The sequence below is a fragment of the Protomyctophum parallelum genome, assembly GCF_964188405.1.
Source record: "Protomyctophum parallelum genome assembly, chromosome: 9".
Classification (NCBI taxonomy): domain Eukaryota; kingdom Metazoa; phylum Chordata; class Actinopteri; order Myctophiformes; family Myctophidae; genus Protomyctophum; species Protomyctophum parallelum.
In genome coordinates this window covers 12,235,532-12,261,482 of record NC_139706.1, presented here as the reverse complement: position 1 = coordinate 12,261,482, position 25,951 = coordinate 12,235,532, and the positions used below count along the sequence as shown (strand labels likewise).

General features: G+C 40.9%; 3 protein-coding genes across 5 annotated transcripts in view; 2 read left to right on the top strand and 1 right to left on the bottom strand.

The window, feature by feature from the left end:
* siae (sialic acid acetylesterase) overlaps window positions 1-25,951 on the bottom strand; it is a 301,364-nt gene that overhangs the window by 264,868 nt on the left and 10,545 nt on the right. The window contains exon 11 of one of the 2 annotated variants that reach the window (XR_014569792.1): window positions 2,617-2,638. The exons of the other annotated variant lie outside the window; for it this stretch is intronic. The gene's annotated coding sequence lies outside the window, so the exon portion shown is untranslated. Of the gene's footprint in view, window positions 1-2,616; window positions 2,639-25,951 lie in introns of those variants that run through there. 2 annotated transcript variants of the gene reach the window in all.
* LOC310865056 (collagenase 3-like) lies at window positions 3,342-10,999 on the top strand. Its single transcript, XM_083774009.1, has 11 exons — window positions 3,342-3,511; window positions 5,039-5,152; window positions 6,607-6,734; window positions 7,032-7,180; window positions 7,754-7,879; window positions 8,380-8,541; window positions 9,402-9,591; window positions 9,775-9,905; window positions 10,062-10,227; window positions 10,418-10,521; window positions 10,781-10,999. Exons 1-11 carry the CDS (start codon window positions 3,398-3,400, stop codon window positions 10,882-10,884), a joined length of 1,488 nt encoding a protein of 495 aa, XP_083630135.1. The 5' UTR covers window positions 3,342-3,397; the 3' UTR covers window positions 10,885-10,999.
* On the top strand, window positions 15,238-25,932 carry tbrg1 (transforming growth factor beta regulator 1). Of its 2 annotated transcripts, none has more exons than XM_083774004.1 (15): window positions 15,238-15,563; window positions 15,775-15,947; window positions 16,727-16,787; window positions 17,011-17,093; window positions 18,079-18,115; window positions 19,400-19,462; window positions 20,293-20,532; window positions 20,678-20,748; window positions 21,184-21,425; window positions 21,730-21,866; window positions 22,359-22,505; window positions 23,211-23,308; window positions 24,562-24,672; window positions 24,761-24,912; window positions 25,326-25,932. In XM_083774004.1, the coding sequence occupies exons 1-15, from the start codon at window positions 15,474-15,476 to the stop codon at window positions 25,412-25,414; spliced, it is 1,794 nt and encodes a 597-aa protein (XP_083630130.1). In that variant the 5' UTR covers window positions 15,238-15,473; the 3' UTR covers window positions 25,415-25,932. The 2 variants fall into 2 exon arrangements, with proteins under 2 accessions (XP_083630130.1, XP_083630131.1); XM_083774005.1 differs by having other exon boundaries at window positions 16,730-16,787; window positions 25,326-25,931.

Sequence of the window (25,951 nt, the reverse complement as noted above, 5' to 3'; positions counted from 1 at the left end):
CACTTTGTACAGTATATCAAGACTTGCAGGTCAGAAAGTGCATTGTGTCTTTATGGTTCTTTGTGAGATTGGCAAGATACAGAACCTCCTTATGAAATTGTTTCTTATTTATGGTGGGTTTTGCTGTGTGTTGTAATCATTTACCGCTGACTAAATGTTTCAAGAAAGTTATATCATTATAAAATTGTATAAATTATTTGTACAGTATTGTATCCACAAAATGTGTATACATAGCCTAAAGTGCCTTATAAAAGAAAAGCAAATCCTAATAAATATTATCATTGAGGCTTTTGGTGATACAGTTGGTGTGGTACTATGATTATTATACAAAATGCATGTGATTTTGTAGGGTGTTTCTTCCTGCATGGTGCAAGACAAGGTAATCAGAAAATCTGCACACAGCTTAATGGTCCCAAAAGGATGTACTGTGCAAACTGCACAGCACAACATTCCAACCTGTAGTATCTGGACATTATACTACTAATATACAATAGTACACATATTTATGGTATAGCAGACTGGAACACTGGCAGAGAGCCATGGAGGACAGACACACACACACACACACACACACACACACACACACACACACACACACACACACACACACACACACACACACACACACACACACACACACACACACACACACACACACACACACACACACACACACACACACACACACACACACACACACTACCTCCACATATGGACATGTTTGAGTTAGCCCAGTTTACAGACACGCGCGCACGTACACGCACATGCATATGCATATGTACAGTACAGTTTACCATGTAAGGACAGATGGCCTGACAGATGGACTAGATGGCCTGTACTTTGCACCATATGCCAGCCAAAATGACCTTTTCTAATAAACCATGTTTAGTGAAGAGAGGTTACGACCCGAGTCTCCCTGTTCTCTCCCTCCCCTCATTCTGAAATATCACCTCAAGATCATACAAACCAAACAATTTGGTCTCAGATTAACTTTTTAAAGATGGAGTGCCTAAAACATGATCATCAGGTATTATTATTATATAAGGAGGAAGATTTTTTTCAAAAAAAGTGTACAGTATTTGTTAAGATGTGGTTTTTATGTGGACACGGCCACCAGTTTATTATGCCTGGTTTGCCTGGTGGGTGGTGATCTACTTGAACTGAAGCCACACCCACAGCTGTTATTGTATGATAAAGAGGGAGGACTTAGGGGAGGGGATGATATTGTATCTATCTATCACAAATAGAAAGATGAATAACTAGGAAAAAAATGCAAAAATCACAGCACCCCATTTTTAAAGTGACCTCATGGCACCTTATCCAAGGCTAGTTCAGAAGTGGGCTACACAGCCAGGTCATGTCATGAGGAGGAGGAGGAGTGACCAGAGCAGTAATCTCTAAAACATCTGTCAGTTACCACTCGCCTAAACATGTAGTGTTGTTGTTTTGTTAGGGAATTTGTGGAATTTGTTGTCAGCAATAGACACAGACACACTCAGGAGTAAGTGGACTAAGAATTGGCAGGAGCCAAACTGAGTGCCTGTTTCTTTCTTTTTTTTCCCTTTGTATCCCACGATTTTGTAACCCATTTTTCTTATCACCCAGTGCAATGTAATCCTGGACGCTACACTTCCTCTGCCAACCTGGGGGGGGCAGCGGACTGACCTCATGCCTCCTTCTATGCATGAGGAGTCCAAGCTGCTTCTTTTCACCTGACAGAGGGGAATTTCCCCGGCCGGACGTAGCGCGTGGAAGGGTTATTATTATTTTTTTTATACTGTTTTTATTAGGCATTTTTTGTATATGACAACTTATATGACAATCTTTGACAATAATAATGAGTTATTCAGTTATATAAAATGAAAGATAAAGACAGATAATGTAAATTCCACATACAATACATAATAAAAAAGATATATAAATGTGATAAAAACGAAAAAACAAAAGAAACAGTTAAACAACGACAAATGTGAACAGACAAACAAAACAAAGACCACAGGACAGACACTCTTGCTCTCAAAACTTTCCCAACACGTTGTAAATTAACTGAATTACAGACATTTCTTTTTAAATGAGAATAAATAAAATAAAATAAAATACTCAGTTCCTTTTTTTTCTTTACTTTTCTTTCCAATTTTCTAATATGTTATCTATTGTGTAGGAGGGGTTAGCGTGCACCTATTGAAATGGTCAATGAAGGGTTGCCATGTCTGGTAAAATCTATCTTCACTCCCTCTCAATTCAAACTTTATCTTTTCCAATTGCAAGTAGTGCATAAGTAGTGCATCTTTCATAAGTGTAGTGTGAGTGGGAACCTGTGCTTGTTTCCAATTCAACAGTATCAGTCTGCGAGCCAGTAGAGTCACATATTTTACCATGTTATATTGGAAAGTAGACAGTTTGACCCCGGGCCCCCCGACCTGGAAGGGTTATTTCGACCAGTTCCTTTCCCCTCCATCAGGCGCCCCAGCTGGCCAGGGGGAGGTAGTTTTTGGAGACCAGGATTACGGCATGTTTTTGTGAGGGTATCTACCCTAGGGGACAACCCCCGCCTCGGGTATGGGCACTGATGACGCGGAGGAGGGAACACGCCGCCAGTGCCCACAGCGTCCCCAGCGGGAATCGAACCCAGGACCTTCTAGCTGTGAGGCGACAACACTACCAACTGTGCCACCGTGCCTGTTTCAATACAAAAATCACACCCATGTGAAGTGAGCAGTGCAGGCTGTGTGCTGCAGTGGTCAATGGGTCTGTGTGCGTGTTGCTCAACAATGACACTTTAGGTCACCCAGCGGGATTGCAGCTGTTTTTACCTCAAACAGACATAGGCACATTAAAAAGAAATTAAAGAAAGACATTAAAGAGCTATACTTAAACTGAAATTGTATTCATGGTTGTACATTTTTATTAATTTTTTAATTTAAGACATTTTTTTAAATATGAAAATGGGATTTTCACTTGAGGTGTGACCCATAACAAATGTGTCCTAACCCAGTGTTTGGGAGACAGTGCTCTAAGCCTCAGGAATACAACTTATTGTTTAAGGAAAAGAAAATATTTTCTTTCACCAAGGAAAGTACTTTTGAAGTGTTCCTCCCATTCTATCACAGCCCCTCACATGGGCCTCTTTTCAGTTCACTTTTCCCTTCAGGACGAAGGCCTGTCCCAGCACTTCTTGGAATGTATACCAGAGGATGCTGCCATCCCTGTGTCATGTCACTCAAATATAAACAACACCCACCTCAGGCAGGGACGGGCTATGTAAGAACGATGGATACAACGAAAGGGAGATATAAAGAGAGAGAGAGAGAGAGAGAGAGAGAGAGAGAGAGAGAGAGAGAGAGAGAGAGAGAGAGAGATCTGTATAGTCAACATCACAACAGGTCTTTGGACCAGAATGGAGTCCTGCATGGTGTTGGTGTTGCTGGCCTGTTTGACTCTATGCTCAACGGCTCCAACTGTTGCACCTGAAACAGATGCCCTGCCGGAGGATGAAGAAACACTTGCTGAGGTAAAGAATAATGTGTTGTGTATTTACTTGGTAGTTTTTCTAGAATACTGGACTACTCTCCCCGGTGCTTGCCCGTTTTTCCTCCCGGAACTTTCCCCAGTGAGGGGGGATAACTTTGTATATGCTATTGGCTGTTTGTATTCTTTTTGGAAAAATATAAAAAGATACTCCTGCGGAAAGGCTATATTATTTGACTTATATTGAACCTATAAACAATTTAGTATTATTTAGTATATGTAAGGTTTTGCCCCCTCAAATGGTACCTCGTCAGATAATCCCCACATATCCTACAACAACTTCTGTGAAGTTCACTGTAGTAGCTTTTCATAAATTATATTTGTACTTATTTGTTCTGCTGTCATGAAAGTTTATAGTTAGAGAAATTCAAAGTCCAGCCGTCTGCTGTCCAGCCTCTCCCACCCCTCACTGGGGAAAATTCTGGGAGGAAAACAAAAACGGGGCGAGTAGTCTTGTTACCGTTTTTCTATATAGTGAAATAGACTCAGATGTGGAATCCTGGGTAGAGTTATAATGATAAAATAAATAAGCCACAGACACATTAAATCCACTTCAATTATTAAGTCATTTAATGTTGGACAACTTTGGTGGACAATTTTTGTTTTTTTCAACCATGGTCCGATTTTAGGTTATTATTTACAAAGTAAAAGAGGAGTGTTTTCATTCACTGCTTTCTTTCGTTTTCGTGATTTTTTGACAGGGGGCAGGTGCCTTCAAACAAGTGGCTAAATATGTATTTTCTTTATAAAACATTACAGCGATTTCTTTTTCTTTTTTGCTTTTGCTTTTTATTTTATATATATATATATTTTATGGAGGGACAGACAGTAGGCTGACAGGAAATGGGGAGAGAGATGGGGGGAAGACATGCAGTAAAGGCCATGGCACACTGCCAGCTTGCCAGCCAAGGTGCCTGGACCACTGAGCCGTGGCCCAGGCCTACAGCGATTTCTTTATTATTTATAATCCTACTAGACCCCAGGGAATTACATCTGGCCACAAAAGATAACGGGATCTATTCATCATCATCACAACCTTTATTTAAACTCGGAGTACAATTGAGGGGCAGGCCCTCATTTTCAATATAGCCGAGATACAAAACACAAAATCAACAATATACATTTAAATTAGGGTTGTCCCGATCTGATGGGGTGATCGGAAATCGGGGCCGATCACGTCATTTTTAAATGATCAGAATCAGATTGGGAGCCAAAAACGTGATCAGGACATCCCTAGAGTATCAATATTATATCCATATCATTGCGACCGAAGGTCGCAGTTAACTATATGGAATCGCGCAATTCCCGTCAGTTGGTGTGTTGGTCGGGCACCATATGGTGAACTAGAGTTCTCAACAGGCCTGAAAATTAAGGCCCGGCCCTACCTGGGTCCTCATCAAACCCTGTACACTCAATTTAAAAGGACAACTAAGTTGTCCTTTTAAATTAAGGATGGTCATATGAGAAGATAAATGTTTGACATAATCCTCTTCCCTCTCTTATCCATCAGAACTACCTGTCTCATTTCTATACCGATGTTGGGATTTCCAATACTGTGCGCAGCATTGCCAGGACCACATTCAATGACAGTCTAAAGGCCATGCAGAGCTTCTTTGGCCTAGAGGTATAATCATTTCTAAAAAAAAATGTTTTGTTCTGCAGACGATTTTCACGTCTGCAAATAATTAATGGGCTCCATGTTGAGAGAGCCCAGTTATGTTATTGTCACTAATGTAGCCTATTTATTTATATACGTTATATATTATTTTTCATTTTTCATTCTGAACCTTAACATATTCTTAGTTCAATCTGGGCCAGCCAACCTTGTAAGTCCCAGTGCATATCAATCTTATAGTATAAATTATTTACATCAATAACTGAAGCGGAAATGTCTTGTTTCTTGCATAGCTCCCTGCAGGGAAACCAAGGTTGTTGCGACATTTTAAAGGTGAATGAAATCCACCAACATATATAGCCTGAATTATAATCCTGTCCCAACATACATGTTGACCTTGAATTGTTTCATTCATAGATGCCCCTGTTCTCCATTTTCCTCACCCCTCCCAGTGGCTCCCACAGTAAAATGCAGAAAAACTTTGGGGCTACTAAAATAAGAATTTGCATTAAAGACAACTATAGCTTTCTACCATTATAGCTGCATTTTACTGTGGGAGAGGTGGGGAAAATGGAGAACAGGGGCATCTATGCCAACATGCACTGTATGGGAAAAGGCTGATTCAGGTGTTTTGGTGTGGATTTCTCCTTTAAGCAGAGGCTTCTCCAAGGTTAACTTATCAGTTTTCAGGATTCAAAAATTTAAAAAGTACCAAAAGTAACAGCTACAAAAGGCTTGTAGATAATTGTGTGATGCTGTAGTGTAGTATGATCAAGAAGGGCATCATTTTAGGAAAACACAAAAAGGTAGAATATGAAGATAAGTGTTATGCAATGATAAACAAGAATGATTGCTTCAAAGCTCTCTCCGACTTTTTCCACAACCATTTTTATATATTACTCCATCAGATTTTGTCCAAACATCACGCAAATCGGTACACAGTATCTCTATAGTCATGTGATAAAGACAGATCTGAACGATTTTTCATATTTCATAGGCTACGGATTGGCTAAGATTGCCAAAGTTTGCACAAGTGGCTTGTTTTGAACAGTGTGCGATTGCTGTGAAACTTTGCACGCACATTTCCACTAATCCGAGGAAGAAATGCCACCCTTTTCACATTGGCCTGTTATAATATAACGCCACCAGCAGGCCGATTTTTGCAAAACACAATTATTTTAACACAGCGTCCTTTTCACATTGGCCTATTATAGTGCCACTTTTGCTATACTGAAATATTTTAATTTAAATTGTGAAAACAATTAAACATTTGATTAATACATAAAATAATAATAAAATGCCACAATCTTGAATAATAATTGTTAGTGAGTTTAGTGAGTTTCATATGAGCAATAATTCTGTCAAATGGTGGATATCTGATGAGATAGTAGTTAAACATTTTATTAATGACCAAAAACAATGCATGTGTTTTTCTAACCTTATCTGCCGCTAATGACCACCAGGTAACTGGCACCTTGGATAATGAAACTATTGAGGTGATGAAGGCACCCAGGTGTGGAGTTTCTGACATCAGCCGATATGCACACTTCTATGGTAGACCCAGATGGGAGAAGAAACAAATTACCTACAGGTGCTGAACATTAAAACACTTTCATGCTTATACTGAAAATGGTTCCTTCATGTTATTATAACAAGGAAAATGTATACATCAAATTTGATACATTTAAATCAAACTTGTGCTTAGTTAGACCTGTTCTACTGTATGTGAAATACACTGCAACGGACAAACATTAAGATATGTGCAAAAACATGGAGACGAGAAGTATTCCTTGAAAAAATTTCCAGCTTTTCAATGTATGACAGGAGATGGTAGTCCTGTCCTGGCTTTCATTTAATTTGCTAAACTATCATGAGCCTAAATTAACAGGATCACACAGTACGGCCGTCATCTGAGCAAGAGTGAGGTGGATGCCACCATTGCTAAAGCATTCCAGCTCTACAGTGATGTTATCCCACTCGATTTCAAACAAATCGACAGTGGTACAGCAGATATCATGATACTCTTCGGACGTAGAGGTGAATATGAGAAAAGGTTTGACAATCAACATAAAAACCAAGCATTCATGTAAAAAAAAGAAAAAGATTAAATGCTATAATAGAAAATAAAATATTTGGTATACCAATAATAATAATAGCCTACTTAAAAGATGATGTTGCGGCCCAGGCCGTAGCGTAACGGTCTGGGCACCGGACTGGTGATCCAGTCGCGGTGTGCCGCGGGTTCGACTCCCGGACCCGACACGGCCTTTACCGCATGTCATCCCCCCATCTCTCTCCCGTTTCCTGTCAGCCTACTTTCTGTCCCTTAAAAAATCTATAAAAGGCGTAAGCCGCAAAAAAAAAAAAAAAAAAAAAAAAAAAAGATGATGTTGCTTAAGTCCCTTATTATCAAATGATTAGGGAGATGCACATCCAAATCTAATCGCTGGACAAACGTTACATGCTGAGAACCAGCATGCAAGACTTTATTTACCTTTTATCATGAAAGTATTACCAGACTGCTAAGTTACTGTATTACTTTATAATACATTCACTTCAAGTATATCCATTAATTTATAGAAATAAACAAATTTTTATGTAAATAAACAGATCATGGGGATTTTTACCCTTTTGACGGACCAAGTGGAGTCTTAGCACATGCCAACGCTCCTGGACGGGGACAAGGAGGGGACACACACTTTGATGATGATGAAACATGGACCTTAACCCAGAGAGGTAATACTTTCAAACCATAATTTAAAAAATGAATAATATTAACTTGTCTTGTACAGCAGGAAAATATATTTTCTCAAATGGTTCTAAAAGCAAAGAATAGGTTTGTGAACAGATTACATTCTAAGACATAGATGAGATTTGAGCAGATTTGAGCAAGACAGATTTGAGCGCTATTGACTCCCATTATGAAATAAAACAAGGTAGCCTATACTTCCTTGGACAAGAAATGTGGTACTGATTGGTCAAGTAAGCAAGTAAACCACATCGGATGAGTCCGGGCAGGGGTGCAATAGGCTGCTGTGGAGTGTGGTGGCAACTCATACAAGTTATAATATAATGCACATAAAATCTAAAAGAAAAAAGAAAAGAAAAGACAATTATAGCATAAAATAAGGAAGAGAGGAAAGGAAAGAAGAGGGAAAAGCAAAACATGTAAAAAAGACAAACTATCAAAGCTGATATCTGTGATTATTAATATGCCTTGTAATTGTTGCTATCAGGTGTAAATCTGCTGTTAGTGGCGGCTCATGAGTTTGGCCATGCTCTGGGCCTGGATCACTCCAGGGACAGAAGAGCTCTGATGTTTCCCACCTACACATACGCCCCTACTACTGGATACAAGCTGCCAGACGATGACAGACGTGGGGTACAAGCTCTGTATGGTAATCAAAGCATTAAGATCCTGTTGATGTCTCTGTAGTCTCTGACATTCTTTCAGAGACTACATTCTAGGGGCTCCATCTCGCGCCAGGAGCCATATTTCCTTAATTTGGGGATTTTGTGTAAAAAATGCTATCTTGTGCCACCACCTAAATCCTTAAAACACCTCCGCTACCCATGACATTATGCATAGGTGTGGTTTGGGCGTTACGCAACTTAAACCAATCAGTGTGCCAGGTGCCATTGCCTTTAAGAGATTTATTATCCATAATCCAAATATGCCCTGGATCTTGCCTTGTGGAAGAGCAATGCGTGCTGCCTTGGAATACAGATACAGAGGGTTGTTTTGTGTGTCCAGTATCTGACTATCTGCCATCCACTCCACGACCAACACAGCCAAGTTGTGCTGGATCCTGGAATGGCGGTGGGATCCTGGAGCTTTGGTGGGATTCCAAATCACGTGTCATGGACACTGGTCTCACTGCTGGATAACTGAGCTGCATTCACCCCACCGTGTGGATAGGGGGCTGTCTTACTGGGAGATGTCTTACTGAGACAACATGTAGTCCAGGAAGGAAGTGAGACCAGTGTCCATGACATCATAGACACTTTGAAATACTAAAATATCTAAAAACACATATTACCCACATACAAACCGCAGGAAATCGTTTGTCTCCAAAACATCATTAAAATAAGATCTGGTTGCAAAAGGCGTGAAGTGGCCCTTTAACAACGTTTGAGTTCTATTAGCATCAGGCACACCATCAGGCCGGGTGTCTGTGCAACAATATTAACAACTCTGTAAACTCTGTAATGATTATAACGTTTTGTTTCCCCAACTGTTTTAACTGTCTTTTTAAAGGAAGCCGCACACCTGAGCCAGACCCAAAGCCCAAACCCACACCCCGTCCGACAGCAGCTCCAGAACCGGAGCCTGAAGAACCAACTCAGCCGGACCCTGGCCGCAACCCTCGAGATGAGCAGTGCAGCAGGGACCTGGTGTTTGATGCCGCCACCTCTGTCCGGGGAGACTTGTTGTTCTTCAAAAATGGGTACTGTGTGTTTGAATCGGAATGCTTGCAACAGTCCTATATAGACAACAATACAAATCTAATCAATCACTATTCTTTTTATTTCTTATTATGTGATATACTGTGTGTAATGTGTATTTATAATTATTATGTCGTTCTTGAATGTAATCTTTATTTAAATCCCCGTCTCTTGTGTTCCTCCAGTTACTATTGGAAGAAGAGTACTGCAGCCCAAGGAATCCGTCTCAGCAAAGTGAGCACAAGATGGCCACAGATAAACGTAGTGGATGCTGCCTATGAAGTCCCAGACAAGGACGTGTTCTACCTTTTTGAAGGTATACTATTCAAGAGAAGGGATTAAAATCCTTAAAACAAGTCAGTGTTTGACTGATCATAAATCAGCCTGGAAATGTCAAAGCTCTGGACGATTCTCCCCCATGTTAAGTTATATCTATATAAAGATGCAGTAACTGCCATTGCTTTTTCTGCAGGTCGTCAGTACTGGGGCATTAAGGCTTATACAAACACAAAACTGACTGGATATCCCAAACCTCTCACCAACCTTGGCCTCCCCTCAAATGTGAAGAAGTTGGATGCAGCTGTTTTTGTAAAATCCACTGGGAAAACGCTATTTTTTGTGGATAGTCAATATTGGAGGTGAGAGCAGTACACTTTGATCATTATTATCATCACATTTATGTTTTAATGTTCACTTCATAAAGTCACACTCAAGGGTAAGATTGCTCACCTGGGCACGTGCAGTCAGTATATCTTAATTCATTAGTTCCTCCCATTTTAAATGTAATTTATGGAGAATCGGATAATTGATGTGTAATGTATTTTCCAGTTATGACGAGCGCAGCAACCAAATGGACAATGGATACCCAAGATACATCTCCTGGGATTTCCCTGGCATAAGTTGTAAAGTGGATGCGGCCTTTGAGAATTTTGGTAAGAGATCCAAAAAACACTGAATATTCCACTGGTGGCAGTTACAGCAGGGGCACTTTTGCAGTGGTGATGAAGATTGATTGATTGATTGATTGATGACCACCACCCATGGGGGAACGTTGTCCATATAAGACACAAATATACCCAAATGGTATTGGCCAATCAAATTACATAAAGATATTAAGGATGAAAAGATATTAATCACCTATGTACCAATGTTTGTTAATTTGTTAAATGAGCTGCATGCTTCCTTCCATAGGGTACCTATACTTCTCTGATGGACCAAGGCAGACTGAATACAACTATGAATACAAGACAGTGAATCGTGTTCTCCTCAACTACGGCTGGCTCAACTGTTATTAAGAACTGGAATACACTAGCATTCTTTCTATCAGATCGGTATAAAATGTCTGTGAAAGGAATGCATGTATTACAAGAATCAACAATTCTCACAGCAACTGAGATCTTGAAGCTGAAAGCTTAACTGCATTATTGCTTGAAACTTGGATTACTTTGAACAAGAGGGCACTACAAATCAAATTAAGCCTAGCCTACCTCCTTCATCATTAAGTTGACTTAATTGTTTTAAAAGATTTTCAATAAATGGGAAGGGGCCCACCATAGACATAGAAAGGCCATTGAAAAGTCTCTTCCGGCTCTGGGGTGAATGCTCTCAAGTGAGGGCAAGTTTCCGCCCGTTGGTGACAATTAACTGACAAGGAACATAATGAAAGGAAGGGACGTGAGTCACGTGACTGGACGCCGCCATGATACACATGTCCATATAACCAAAGATGGTCTATTTATGAAGATGGGCCAACTTCATTGGAGCCACTATAGGCGAAATGGTACACAAAGCCTACAAATGGTCTCCTAAATATAGTAGGTGTGGTTTGCTTCTCCTCGACCTCCTAATTTCAATATGTGATATAAAATCAATTGGTGGTCATCAAAGCTTATTTGTACATTTAATACTTGGTCCACTTCTATCCTCACATCACTGAGTTGTTTTAATTGAAATTGAACTCATGCCTCACGTCAAATATGTACTGTATAAGATCCTGTCATATTACCAAGTTACAGTGAGGTAATTCAGACATACTGTATACTTGTGAGAACTTGTCTGTACAGGAGGCCTACGTATAATTACGGTATGTCAGCTAGACATATCCACTCCATATACTACTGCAACCTTGCAGACAATATGCCAATGCCTGTATAGATGATATTCTGAGGTAATGCATTCACAAAAATATTAAATAACGGTTATTTACAGATGACATGTATCAGGGAGTGTTTTCCTTGGTCAAATGGCAACATGCTTGTGGAATTTCTCAATTCCATAATCTCTTCTTTTGAATATCATGCAGACTTTTTTTTTTAGCTTACAGCCACCTGTGTGTGTGACTGTGTGTGTGGTAAATGGTAAATGGTGCATATAGCGCCTTTATCCAAGGTGCTTTACAGAGATTGTGTATTACATTCACCCATTCACACACATTCATACACCGATGGCGGCGGAAACCATGCAAGGCACCAACCAGCACATCAGGAGCAATTAGGGGTTCAGTGTCTTGCTCAAGGACACTTCGACACTAACTCTAGGGGAGCCCGCGGGTTCGAGCTGGTGACCTTGCGGTTACCATCCAGCCACTCTACCCCTGAGCCACTGCTGCCCCTGTGTGTGTGTGTATCATGGTCACACACTTTTTGGAATGATGTGCTGAAATCAGACTTCACATCCACATCAAGGTCTGACTATAGCCGTTTTTAGCCCAAGGAGTGTTTTTTGTGCAAAACTAACTAATGCTTGGAATGCACATGGATTCAGAATCATGAGGTCTATAGCTGTTTCCTTCTGCTGCTGTGTATTATTAAAAGTCGTATAAGACAGGTCTGTGAGTGCCGATTGCTTCATTTGCTATTTTTACTTATTTATTTTACTATACTTTATTTTCAATTTCCAGTACTTTTGCTTCTACTCCACTACTACACACTCCACACTACTATCTCAGGCAAAATTACAAATAAAAATAAACTAAAGGCCTATTCATAGTCTGGATTTTCAGTGGTAAGGTGACCACCGCTCCGGTGGTGAGCTGACCACCGGAGCTGAAATAACGTTGAGCGGTGGTGAGTAAAAACAGAGAGAAGGGCTGGAGCGGTGGCGGTGGTTTGCTCTTCACAGCGGCTCGTGACGTCATGTTGTAGTTCGGTGGTCACCCCACCACCGTAAATCCAGACTATGTATGAGCCTTAAGACCATTGCTGCGTCAAAAGTAACCACCTGTATACGACAAGAACTGTCAAGCCAAATAGTAAAATTTAAATATTACTTCAGAAAGGCAAACATTTTGAAAATAGCCGGTCTACAAGCTCACAACACTTTGCAGTACGTGCCACTGCTGTGTAGAACTGTCTCATACAAAAAAGAAAATCTTTTGGACAGCAATGATAAATACCATTTAAAAGTATTTTACGCAAAAGTAAATTTCTTAGAGTAAAAGTATCAATACTGCAATGTAGTAATACTAAAAGACAGAAATTCAAAATTTGCTCCAGTAAAAGTACTCATTGTGCACGCCCCAATTAATTTAAAGCTCCCGGCAGGCCTTTCCAGAACTTGATTTTCCTAAATAGTCTCCACATTTACAACATTTCTGCGTCTAACATGATGGGACCCATACGTCAGTGTGGGCTTGCCTTCCAGTACTATCAGTTGCCCCACAGCAGCATAGATATATGGGCGCGTTCGGAAATTGCGCACTGTGCAATGCAAACTAATAGGCGAGTGCGCTCGTATATGTCTAATTGTCTCCACCAGGCCGAAGGCATGTGGGGAGAGTATGTTTTGCACTCCGTCCGTCCGCGTGTCCGTCCGTCCGTTTGTGTGTCCGTGAACAGCTAATCTCGGCCACCGTTAACCCGCTCGATGCCACATTTTGCACACACACTCCCTGGATGCCAACGATGAACCTCTGCCCCAAACTTTCCAGGACGGCCTGTTATAGCGCCACCAGGAGGCTGCTTTGTGCAAAACAAGTTTTTGCACAGTACACCTACAGATTTTGTCCAAACATCGCGCAAATTGCTACACAGTCTCTCTAGAGCCATTCAACGAAACGGGTCTTTCAGATTTCTCAGACTCTATCCTGATTGGTTAACATTGGCTTCCAAAGTTCACAGGAGTGCTCAGTTTCAAACAAAATGCTGCAAATCATGAACACATCGCGTGATTTCCGTGAAATTGTGCACCCACATTCCCACTAGGCCGAGGACGAAATGACACATGAACAATTTCAACTCAGCCTCAAGGTGGCGCTATAACTGGCCCAAAAGTGTTTTTACCTCTAACTGCACGGATCTGTGGATAACTTTGTATGCCAACTCCCTAGAGGCCAAGGAAAAACCTTTGCCTGGAATTTTTCACATCTGCTCTTTATAGCGCCACCAGGAGGCCCACATATGTAAAACACATTTTCTATTATTACTCCTTCACATTTTATCCAAATTTCACGCAAATCGGTACACATGATCTCCATAGTCATGTGATCAAGACAGGTTTTTTTTATTTCTCATATTCCATCCTGATTGGCCACGATTGGCTCCTACACTTTTCAGGAGTAGCCCGCTTTGTACAAATCGCCACAACTCCTCAACGCAGCGTCTGATTGCCATGAAACTGTGCACGCATATTTCCACTAGGCTGAGGAAGAAATGCCACTTGACAGTTTTCAACAGCCTGATGGTGGCGCTACAACAAGCCAAGTCGCGTCATGCACTCGCACACACACACACACACACACACACACACAACCGGTCGATGCCAAATTTTGCACACACACTCCCTGGATGCCAACGATGAACCTCTGCCCCAAACTTTCCAGAACGGCCTGTTATAGCGCCACCAGGAGGCCGCTTTGTGCAAAACAAAAACATTGTACCTGCATCCCTCCAACACCAACCTCCAGCCCAAATCTTCCTCAACAGCCTGTTATAGCGCCACCATGAGGCCACAACCTGACCTGCCCTGGTGGAGACCTGTGCCGATTGGCACTTTATCTAGTTGTCTATGCACAGCAGGGCTCCGGCTCCCAAATGACAAATGTTAACGCCCTCCCCCACGTTCTGCTATTTCATCTCCTAGTAGGCCTACCTGTCGCATTTGTGTGTGCAAGAGACTTTTTAATTTATCTGCATGTAGCCTACTTAATATATCACTTGATTCACTCGCGCCAGTACAACGAAGATGCGCGTTTCAGACAAAAATAAACTACATTTCGCTGTAAAATCTGAATCCCCCCCACCCCCCCACCCCATTTCCCTCACTGTATATTGTATATTTTCCCAGTGCTTGTATATTTTCCCTTTTTTGCTTCCCATATGATGAATTCCTGTTCTGTTCTTTAGCTACATAGAAATGTCTATTTGTATGTCTCTAAATGGTTGTATGTCTTTAAATGTTTTGATGAATTGAACAATGTGGACCCTGTTGTAAACAAGTGTAATGCTTAATTGGGTCGTCCACTCACAGTTGAGTCTTTGTATTGAGTTTGTGCTTAAAATGTACTGTAAATTCTACAAACTTAATAAATATTTCAATCAAAAAAAAAAAAGTATGAAAAACTACAGCTGCCCAGTATGAGACGGGATATCCGGTGTGAGTGAAGTGCTCCACCGAAAATGTTCGGCTATTATTTAGTTCCTGAGAAGTGATATTCAACGTCAACATTGGCTCGTTGTCAATCCTTATCCCTTTAAACAATAATGTGCTACTTTTGCAGCAGTAAACGAGTAATTTGTTGAGGTGAAAACGCAACATCCACGCACAAAGATAGCCTGATTATGACATGACTGTGTCATAATCATGTTAACCATGGCTGATGGCTAGCTCAATAAGAAGGATCCGTTAGCTTAGCAGGCAAGACAGTCAACGTTAGCATCAAGTGTGCATGCATGTAAACAATGCAATGGATGCCAGTGAAGGCTCTCCGATGATACATGGAAAAGAGCAGACGCGAACGCGAACAGAAAGGAGTGGGGTGAGGTCTTTGCTATCTGACGACTGTCTGTGAGTGTGTGAGACTTGTGTGTGTGAGAGAGAGAGAGAGAGAGAGAGAGAGAGAGAGCTATTTCCTCCGAGGTGGAAAGCCTGGTGACGCGAGGTTATGTGTGTGCCTGTGCCAATCGAATTGGTGTCGGTGTGTGGAGATAGATTAATAACTGTATGCGTCTCCTGTGTGTTTCTGTCAGCCTTCTACAAGTAGCGTCCAGGGTCGAGACTCATCCTTGTCTCCTATGGAGTCTCTTAACACCCTGCCCAATTTTGAAACCGAGATTGAGACGGATGGACAAGGAAACTACTCTCTCTTCCCTGCTTTGGACAGCATGGCAACTCTGTCAGGGACCTCCGAAACTCTTGAAAGGTGTCATTCAACTTCTTTTATTATTCGCCTGGCTGCTCTGGCAACGTTTCTATCATGTTGTGGATCAGGTCATGTCGGGGGCAGCCGTAATTTGCAACACTAGATTTTTTTTTAAATAACAGGATGAATTATCCTCTTTCAAACTGCAAAGCGTTTGTTTTTATAAAAATCCACATTATGAGCTACTTTACGTCAAGAAATGTTGTGCATTTTTGGAAGCTAACTGTAAAAATGACAGGTAACATACCGTGTGCGCCTTCTGCACAGATGTCAAGTTCTTGTTCCTAAGTTCCACACATATAAAACGGAAGGGGCTAGCCCAAACCCAACAGGTGATTCATTTGTAATCAGGTGAATAGGGTCTCATGAACCCTGCCCATGAAACAGACCACAATGCAGAGAAGGTCACCATGACCAGAGTCACCATGCAAATACCATACAATTACATACATTTTGTTACCAAAAAATACATTCACAATTTACATATTTTCAGAAAAATAAACCATAAAATAAAATATTACAGTCAGAAACCCATCTTTGGGACAGCTAGTAGCTACAGTCTCTTTACCCCAGCCGTGCCCACCTGTCACTAGGTGTTTCATTCAAAATAATCACTTTTCATTCATTTTTAAATGGATGGATTAAATTTAAAATATTCTTCAAATGGCAAATCTTTAAAATAAATAAATTATAATAATTATATTAGTATTTTAAATTCCTGTAAACGGTGTTGTTGATCCTGTGTCTACAGTATTTTGACGAAACTATTTTTCTGTCAGCAGCGAACCGCAAAGTGATATCGCAGAGAAGCCAAACCTCACTTGGCTTGATGCTGCACAGGTACCTTGTTTCTTATCTTAAGAGTTGCATTACTCCACTGGATATCAGAAAATGCTGCCTGTCAGTATGTGCTTCAACGTATAAAGGGAAAATGCTGGGGAAATGCTGCCTGACAGTATGTGCTTCAACGTATAAAAGGACGTTTTCTGTGATTAATATTTAAAGGCTGAATTATCAAAAGTGATATCTGTGGCCATTATTATTATTTTCTCTCTCCTTTTAGATTGTCTTGGAGGAAGCTGGGCGGCCAATGCACATTAAGGAGATCAAACAAAGAATCATCGACAGGGGACTTGTTCAATCCAAGTACAGTTTATTTTTTACTTGCAAAACTGCTAGTGTTTCAATCAGATTGAACTTTTCAATTATTACAGAAGAATAAAATGTTTTGAAGGATGAGAGACATGAAACTGATTCAAGGCGAACCAATGGGTGGCTCATCCCACGTGGCATGTGACCATGTTTCTCGTACCATTGAGTAATTCAGATGTGCCACAAAACATAGTGGAGTTTAACCACACGCAAGCAGAATTTGCATAAGTATTTGTGTTTCGATGGAGAGTTTAGGAGTCTCACAGACTAAATCAGTGGTTCTCAACCTTTTCGGGATCAGGGCCCACATGACCATTTCAGAAGCGTCTGCGGCCCACCCGTCTGACCACTATCGGCTGCCGTTCTAAGTGGTCGGATGGCTCTTTGGAACTAACATAGTATATTTAAGTTCTTGTTTACTGGTATCACAGTGAAAACACGCACCTGCTCCAAATCGGAACCGGTTTTAACCCATTTGGGGCGGGAACCCCTTATGGTGTTAGCATTATGTTGTGCTTTAGCTATTGAAAAATAGCAGATCTACAACCTCATACGAGCTTGTAGGTCTGCTATTTTTGGAAAATCGAAGAACGACATAGAAATATAGCTTTTTCAGAAAACTGTCAGGAAGACATTTTTAGAATCTGATCTCAGGTCAAAATGGGTTAAAGAAAAACTACGATTTTTTTTTACATATATCTTTCTAAATATGAATGTAATATTACAGTCTTTAGTGTTTTGGCAATTATTTGGTGGCCCATTTGCAATATCCTCACGCCCCACCAGTGGGCCCCGGCCCACAGGTTGAGGAATCACTAGTCTAAATGGGGGCCTTTCAACCCCGTCAAGGGGTGATTATGTGTGGAGATACCAAAAGCTATTAAATGCAATAATATACCTACAATGCTTACTTAGTTAATATAACTTGCATATCTATTTTTTTATATTTAATTGTATGCATCTGTTCTCCCCTGGGCAGTGCAAAGTCGAGCCTGGAAGCTGTTATGTACCGTGAGGTAAGACCAGTGATGTAACAGCGGCCTCTGGTGTCGAGTACAGTCTATTGCACTTCAGCATCGCATTTGTTTCTTTAGTTAATCCATGTTTCATGATTTCCTTTGTTTCTTTTTTTTTTTTCATATTTTACTCATCATTATTATTATATAACTTAGTGAAAGAAATTTAAACTAACCGAATCTGCGCCAGAACGAGATAATCTCGTGAATAGCTACTGTACCCCACTGTGCCATCCATGAGATTACGAGATTTGATTAATAAGCATTAATCCAGCATTCAAAATAATATATATTTATTTTCTTTACTCACATGGTAGAAACAACTACATCCCGATTCGACGCGCACGCTAGGGCTGGGGCGGTATGGGATTTTTATTACCGCGGTTATTGCCGCCCCCCCCCAAAAAGAATGTAGTGTAATTCTGCAAACTGTTAATAAATATTTTAATCAATCAATCAATCAATCCTTGTTTGTGCCGAATCTGGGTTGCACATGGTTTTTTTTAACTCCCTCTGGTGTTGTTGTGTTGCTGGCATGATTAAAAAAAAAAAAAAATCATAAAAAAAAAAGAAAATGTTTTTTTTGTTTTTTTTAACCGCGGTAATGAACCCGATACCGCGGTATGCGTTACATACCGGCGGTATTGCGGTTATTGCACCCAGCCCTAACGCACGCGGCCACGCACACACTTGCTGTCCTTTTTCTCCTCAAAATGAGCCAAACTGTGATCTTTGGGACCTTATAAAACCCTAATCTTTGATCGCGCTAAGAAAGTTAAAGTCAAATATGGAGGGTTATCACTTCTGGGTCGGGTGGAAGTGGTCTCTTCTGCGTTTTTCGCACACTACACTGGCACTGACCTCACGATCCCGCCTATAGTAACGGTAGGGAATGTGTTAACATTTACCAATACACAGGATCTATTTTAATATAATCTCTTGTGAACACTTACGTATGTAGAAACCCAGATTTGCTATTAGAAAGAGGTTGAGAGCAGATACGTCATTGCAGTTAACAGGTAGACATCTCCCATCTCCACAAGCCTGCCACAAGCCTTAATAGTGTAGTCTTCTCACTGTACCTGTTCTGACATTACACCATAACCTCACCTTGTAACATTGTAATTCAGTCTCAGTAACAGACTAATGCCATGGGACAGTTCTTAAGGCTTTGATGCACAAACCTTAAAACAATACAATATTTGGCTGACTTTCAGGTCTACATTGAGTAGCTTTAGTCAGGGTTTTCCCAACTCCATACCCTGGTGTCCCATTATGTTTCAGACACAAAAAGGCAGCAGGAGATTCAAGAGGATTGAGAACAGAAATGGAGTCTTTGCACTGTTGGTGAGTGATTTAGGATTCCAAACAAACTTTGAGGCACATAAATGTTTTGGGCAATTCTACTGGATGGCAGTGTCTTCTGAATTACAGTACTTCAGCCTTGTTGCTTTAAACACGTTTAAACATTCCAAATTTGGAATTTGTACCATGTTGCTCATGTTGTTCATTGTTGTTGGGGGCATTGTCCATGTACAGTATATTTCCCAAAACGTTGCCTTGTGGTGTGTCATAGCCACTGACTGACAGGTCACACAACTACTGTAATTAAATAGTATATTCACAGCGGCCATTTTGCTCTCACGACATATTTGCGGGGTGGCATTATTTCATTAACTTAATACTAGCAAAATGGCCAACGTGTGATTATGGTGAAAAGAATAGTCATCCACAGAGTATTTTCTACAGATTAAACATAAGAATAAGGTCAGAGATTCATTGATGATAGTAAGATAAGATAACTATTGATCCCAGAGGGGAAATTCAGGTGTAGTAGCAGCAACAATAACCAAGAAACAAGTTGCGTACAGGTAAGATATAAAAAGAAAGAGTAAAACAGGTATCAGTTTTGTGTGAATTTCTTAAGTTGATGTTTTCTGTTTTTTTGAATATTTGTTATGCTATAATTTAATTTTTTATATTTACCATCTTACTCTGGACATTTTCTCATAGTCACAAAGGCCATTTCAGTGCTGCTGCATTTGAATCAGCTTTCTCTTCAGCTGCTTCCTCTGTCTCTACTTGCTTAGTGCTTACCGCCTGTCTTTCCCCACTTTATCCTCCTATCTCACTCTCATGCCGTCTCCTTTTCTCTCCCCCATGCATCAACATAACAGACGGATGAGGAACGTCAGCAGTCCCTAGCAGCCTTCCCCACCCAGTCTTTCCTGGGCTCCCCTCCCCAGACCGCGCTATCCAGCTCTGGCTCTGCTACCTCCATGCCCGCCTTCCCCTCCCCCACCAGCTCCTGCGAGCATAAGCCCAAGGTCAAGAAAGTTCAGCAGCGCAAAAACCAGAATGAAAAATACAGACTCAAGTACCTCAGGCTGCGCAAAGCAGCACGGGCAATGATATTTGTGAGTGATATTTGAAAGTTATTTTATATAGCTAACAAAGCACAATGTATTACATACATATTAGTTAATTATTTTCTGTGTTTTATTTTTAGTATTTGTACTGAAAACTTTTCAAAATGTCTTGTCTGTAATTGATTGCCTACAGGAAAATGCGGCCCTCTGCGATGAAGTTGCTCACCTAGAGGAGAAGTTTGTTAGAGCAAAGGAAGAACGCAGGTGAGAATTGATTATACAATAGGGAGTTCCTGTGAAGCAATTTGATTTGACAAACATTGGTTCCAGTCATGCTGATAATTTCCACAAAGCATTTAAATGTCAGAATCAATATTTCAATCCCAAGATAATCATTAGTGTTCGTTATGTTTCTTGTTGCATACAACTATGCACTCTACGTGGTTTAGACCAGTGTTTCTCAACCTATGTACCGTGGCACTTTACTGTGCCTTTGATTTGTCCAGGTGTGCCTCGAGATTTTGACCGAAAGTAACACTAGCCCTCCCCCCACAAAGCGATAGCTAGGCGTCCTATTGTTGCGTCTTTGTTGTTGTCACACGTCTAAATAGACGTGCGAAAACAACATGACGACGGAACAATAGACTTTGTGTCACTAGCTAATTTCAAAGCTAATTTTAAATTCATATTGATTTCCAGATTTTTGCTGAAGTCATTGCTGCAGTACCAGTCTGTGTCAGAGGGGGATCTGTTGCCTACTCCCAGCACTAGTTCTCACCAACCTGTGCCAGTGGTGGCCTTAACCTCTGGACCCTCTGGGAGTTGTGCACTTTCCGTGGATCATAACCTGGTTTCAGGGGTACCAACACTTGAAGACGGGCTACAGAAAAAACCCAAGAAGGAAAGGAGAGAACGAGGCAAGGAGAATGGAAAGGAGGAGGGTGAGGACTGTGGTTTTGTACATTTTGATTCACACATCATAAATAAGACTAAGTACATTGTCAGAAGAAAGGAGTAAGGACAATGGTCATAGTGGCTAATTTAGATTTAATCATACTGTACTACCTTGCTGCTTGCCGTCAATAACTAATGACTCATAACTAACAGTTTTTGTGATGATTACATTTATTTCAGCAAGTGACATGGTCATACAATAAAATAGAAATTGGGCTTTATGATGCAAAACTCAAGTGCTGAGAACATAAAGTCCAATATTTGTCCTTTATTACTTCATGTGTTCTTCAGTTCCAAGGAAGATGTCCAAGAAGAGAAAGCTAACAGATGGTTCTCGCAAGCTAGTGCAGCCCATTGTGCTGGATTCCTCTGGGCGTCCAGTCTTTCCTATCGTACTCGGAGGACTAACCGTCTACAGCTTAGGAGAGGTCAGTGTCTCAGCTCTGACATACAGCACTGCAGGTGGGGTGCGTACTTAGTTTAGACTAGTCATTGGTTAGACATGGGTTAAGGTTAGGTTTAGGTGTGCTGCCCCGTAGGAGGTTAGGTTTAGGGTGAGGGTTTGAGATGGGTTGTAATTTTAGGACTAATGACTACTGCACCCACTGCAGGTTACATTATATATAACATTAGAATCAAGAAACATCCACAGCTAGTAACACTGTAGATGTGATTTATTCTATTGTGCTAAACATCCAGAGTTTACAGCATAACGTTTGTGAAAGGTTAACAGAACATAATTTCCTTCCTCAATACTAATTGTGTTTGGAGGTGAACTTCGTTTTGTCAGACATAGGGTTTTCTAGTGTTTCTTAATTGCATCATTGAACATTTTAATGTTGAACGTTTATCTCATCGTGACACATACTTATTTTACTTGCACAAATATAACACTTGGATTTAACACGTTTGTTGTCCAGATCATCACAGACAGAATGCTGTTCCATGACCAGTGTGCCATCTATCCAGTGGGATTCTGCAGCACACGTGTCTTTGCCAGTATGAAAAGTCCAGACCAGCAATGCCTCTACACCTGCCAAATCAAGGATGGGGGGGCTGGGCCACAGGTACACACACAGTAGTAGTAGTAATAATTATAATAATAATGTCATGAAATGTTCATTATTTATATAGCACCTTTCATGACATGAAGAACCTTTAATGATTTCATGCAGCTCAAAGAAGGGCAATTTGCACTTTGCTTTTAGGTTAAATTATAATGGATTTTTTTCTAAGAGACAAAATCATAGTCTGATCAACCACTACTTCATTGTATGGTATATTTAGCGTGTTGGGTTGCGCTTGTCTCAAGCAAGTTTCAATCTGCTAATTGATATTAGTAAAATACTGACATGAACTGAATCCAAGTTGTTTCTTCAAATCAAACAGACCTCAATTTGTTTTGAGGTCCGTTGGCAGTAATGTCAAATATATCATGATTGAGTCATATATTGTACTACAATATATATTGTACTTCATATATTGTAACAACTGTTACCCATTCAAACCTAATATCCTATACTGTGTGTGTGTGTGTGTGTGTGTGTGTGTGTGTGTGTGTGTGTGTGTGTGTATATACTATATATAATATAGAGTTCATTACTCAACAAAGTCAAAACGTGTTTTGTATTCTTTTGATAGCATTTCATAATGTAATTGCTAATAGAAATAAAGACTGACTGGTAGATCCTAGAGGTACCGGTATGTTAACCTCTGGCTATACTGTTTGTCTTTAATTACTTTGAAACCTTCTCATAAATGTATGTCCACAGTTTGAGATTGTGCCAGAGGAGGACCCTCAGAATGCTATTGTTGCCTCATCTGCTTTGACATGCCACTCTGATCTTCTGAAGGCCATTGCATCTGCCAGGTAACGCCTGCACCTCACACACATACCTCATTACTCCAAATGTGGGCAAAGTGTCAGCCCGGTCCAACTGTCGTTCACTTCCATTTAAAGGTTTTAGTTAAATATTTTAAATCATACATTATGTGACAAAAGTGCAGAGGTACAGTTCTTCCTTGGCCTACTTGCAGCATGCACAAAACATCCGATGATAGGTCCTGCAGTTTGTAAGATTAGCCCCGGAAAAGCTAACACAAACGGACCCATAGACATGGTCATATATATGGCTTAATCAAATACCTTGACAAACAATATTTTACCTCTCTGAAGTGAGTCCAACATTTTCCTAGGCTGATTGATCCAGCCTCAAGTAATTAATAGCTTTAGAAAGTGTGAAGACCACTTATCTGGCACCTAAGGCAAATAGTGAGTTCTTGCATTAATTAGAAAGACACTTAAACTGCTCCAGATCTCCTGTTAATGACCGTGCAAACATTTTGTGCCCAAGACAAAACCTTTAAGACTCTGGCTCTGAAAGCCTAATACAGTAATTAGATTTAGCGTAAAGCATTTGAGGCAAACATTAGTGAGGAATGCTATGTGGTCTTGTCACAATACTGTAGGCCTACTAGGAAGGGGGGGCACGGTGGCACAGTTGGTAGTGCTGTCGCCTCACAGCTAGAAGGTCCTGGGTTCGATTCCCGCTGGGGACGCTGTGGGCGCTGGCGGCGTGTTCCCTCCTCCGCGTCATCAGTGCCCATACCCGAGGCGGGGGTTGGTGATAGGGCCCTTCTGTGTGGAGTTTGCATGTTCTCCCCGTGTCCAATAGGGTAGATACCCTCACAAAAACATGCCGTAATCCTGGTCTCTAAAACTACCTCCCCCTGGCCAGCCGGGGCGCCTGATGGAGGGGAAAGGAACTGGTCGGATTAACGTGTCCCTTCCACGCGCTACGTCCGGGGAAATTCCCCTCTGTCAGGTGAAAAGAAGCAGCTTGGACTCCTCATGCATAGAAGAGGCATGAGGTCAGTCCGCTGCCCCCCCAGGTTGGCAGAGGAAGTGTAGCGCCCAGGATTACATTAGATAATTGGCACTGGGTGAAAAGAAAACTGGGTTACAAAATCGTGGGATAAAAATTTAGAAAAAAAAAAAAAAAAAGTGAGGAATGCAAGGCGAAAATGAAAATACTGTACACGCATGACGGACATAATACATATTCCTGTCTACTAGAGCGGTCATCTTGTCATCTCTTTTGTTCCAACACCTGTTACTTCCAGGTCCAAGCCTGTGAGTCCCATCGTGCCTTCAGGAGCAGACTTCTTTGGGTTCTCTCACCCCACCATCCAAAACCTCATCCAGAGCTGTCCCGGAGCACGCAAATGCAGCAAGTGAGTTGCATTCTTCAACTACTGTAGACATTTTTACGTGCATGAAATCATCCTAATTAAATTGACATTGTTTGTGCCATCACCATAGCTACCAGTGGATACGTTTTGAGGTCTGTCGCCCTGGTGACGGACAAGTCCCTCACAGTCTATCAGAAGATGATGCCTCTGTCAACTTTGAGGCCTACCAGAGACACCAGGACTTTGACAATGAAAGTGTGAAGACGGAACACAGCATCACAGGTTGGTCAGACATTAGATTTGTGTATTATTATGGAGAATATACTTTTAACCACGTGTATGATTTTGCCTACGTCATCTGTTGTTTATACTTGATGGCTGGGAAATATTATGTCAATGACACTAGATTTTGTCTGGGGTTATGGATATTGTGAAGTGTCGTCTTTTCCTGATTTTAAAGGCAGCATTACAGTGAAGTGATGTCTTTTTTACTTACCCGACTGTCCCAATATTCGTTTCTTCCCACTTAGTGATTATATAGGCATTAAAATTTACATTGTGTAAATAGTTTTGTGAAACCACTAATAGTTATTCCCACATATCGCTAGAGGTATTTGGTCAAAGATATTTGACTTTGTCCATTTGGGCAGTATATACTCATATCATAACTTAACCTGAGGCTCTACTTTCTCCAGGACAAAGGTCCCAGTCTCCTGGCTCCTCTCATCAACACCCTCTGACGTCTCCAAACATGAAGCCTTCTACCTCATACTTCAGCTCCTGAGACTCTGGTCCACAGAAACCGGAGGCCTCATTCATGTTTTCCACAGGACTTCATTCTAATGTGTGATGTTTAACGTTTTTGTAAATCTTAAAAACAGTGACCTTTACAGTATGTTTTTTTAAGAGCATTTTCAATCTATATTATTCAATTGGGTTAGGGTTAGCTTATACCAAGCTCATGGATGCAATGTCTTTGAGAATCAAGGTTAACGTCTGATTTACAGCTGATCTACAAGCTCACAACACATCTCGCTGTGATGCGTTGTGAGCTTTTCGATCGGCAGATTGTTTTGTGAACGATAATGCTAATATACTGAATGTGTCTGACTCTGAGGGGCTGGACTTTTGCTTTGCTGTTTTAAACCCTCAGCTGATGATTCTATACTATACTGGCACTTGAATTTTGTTGTCCTCCAACCTCTGAACTTGATTAGTTTTCTCACACTTGTATGAAATACAGGCAAACTGCATACTCTTGCTGACCTTTGTGAAAGGTACAGTACATGCCATTTGATTAAAGTTTTAACTGTATGGTACC

Coding starts and splice junctions, on each gene's coding strand:
- LOC310865056 (XM_083774009.1), top strand. CDS start 3,398: ATGGAGTCCTGCATGGTGTTGGTGTTGCTGGCCTGTTTGACTCTATGC. Junction 5,153..6,606: donor AGAGCTTCTTTGGCCTAGAG/GTATAATCATTT, acceptor AATGACCACCAG/GTAACTGGCACCTTGGATAA. Junction 6,735..7,031: donor AAGAAACAAATTACCTACAG/GTGCTGAACATT, acceptor CTAAATTAACAG/GATCACACAGTACGGCCGTC.
- tbrg1 (XM_083774004.1), top strand. CDS start 15,474: ATGCATGTAAACAATGCAATGGATGCCAGTGAAGGCTCTCCGATGATA. Junction 23,309..24,561: donor AAGGCCATTGCATCTGCCAG/GTAACGCCTGCA, acceptor TGTTACTTCCAG/GTCCAAGCCTGTGAGTCCCA. Junction 24,673..24,760: donor GGAGCACGCAAATGCAGCAA/GTGAGTTGCATT, acceptor CCATCACCATAG/CTACCAGTGGATACGTTTTG.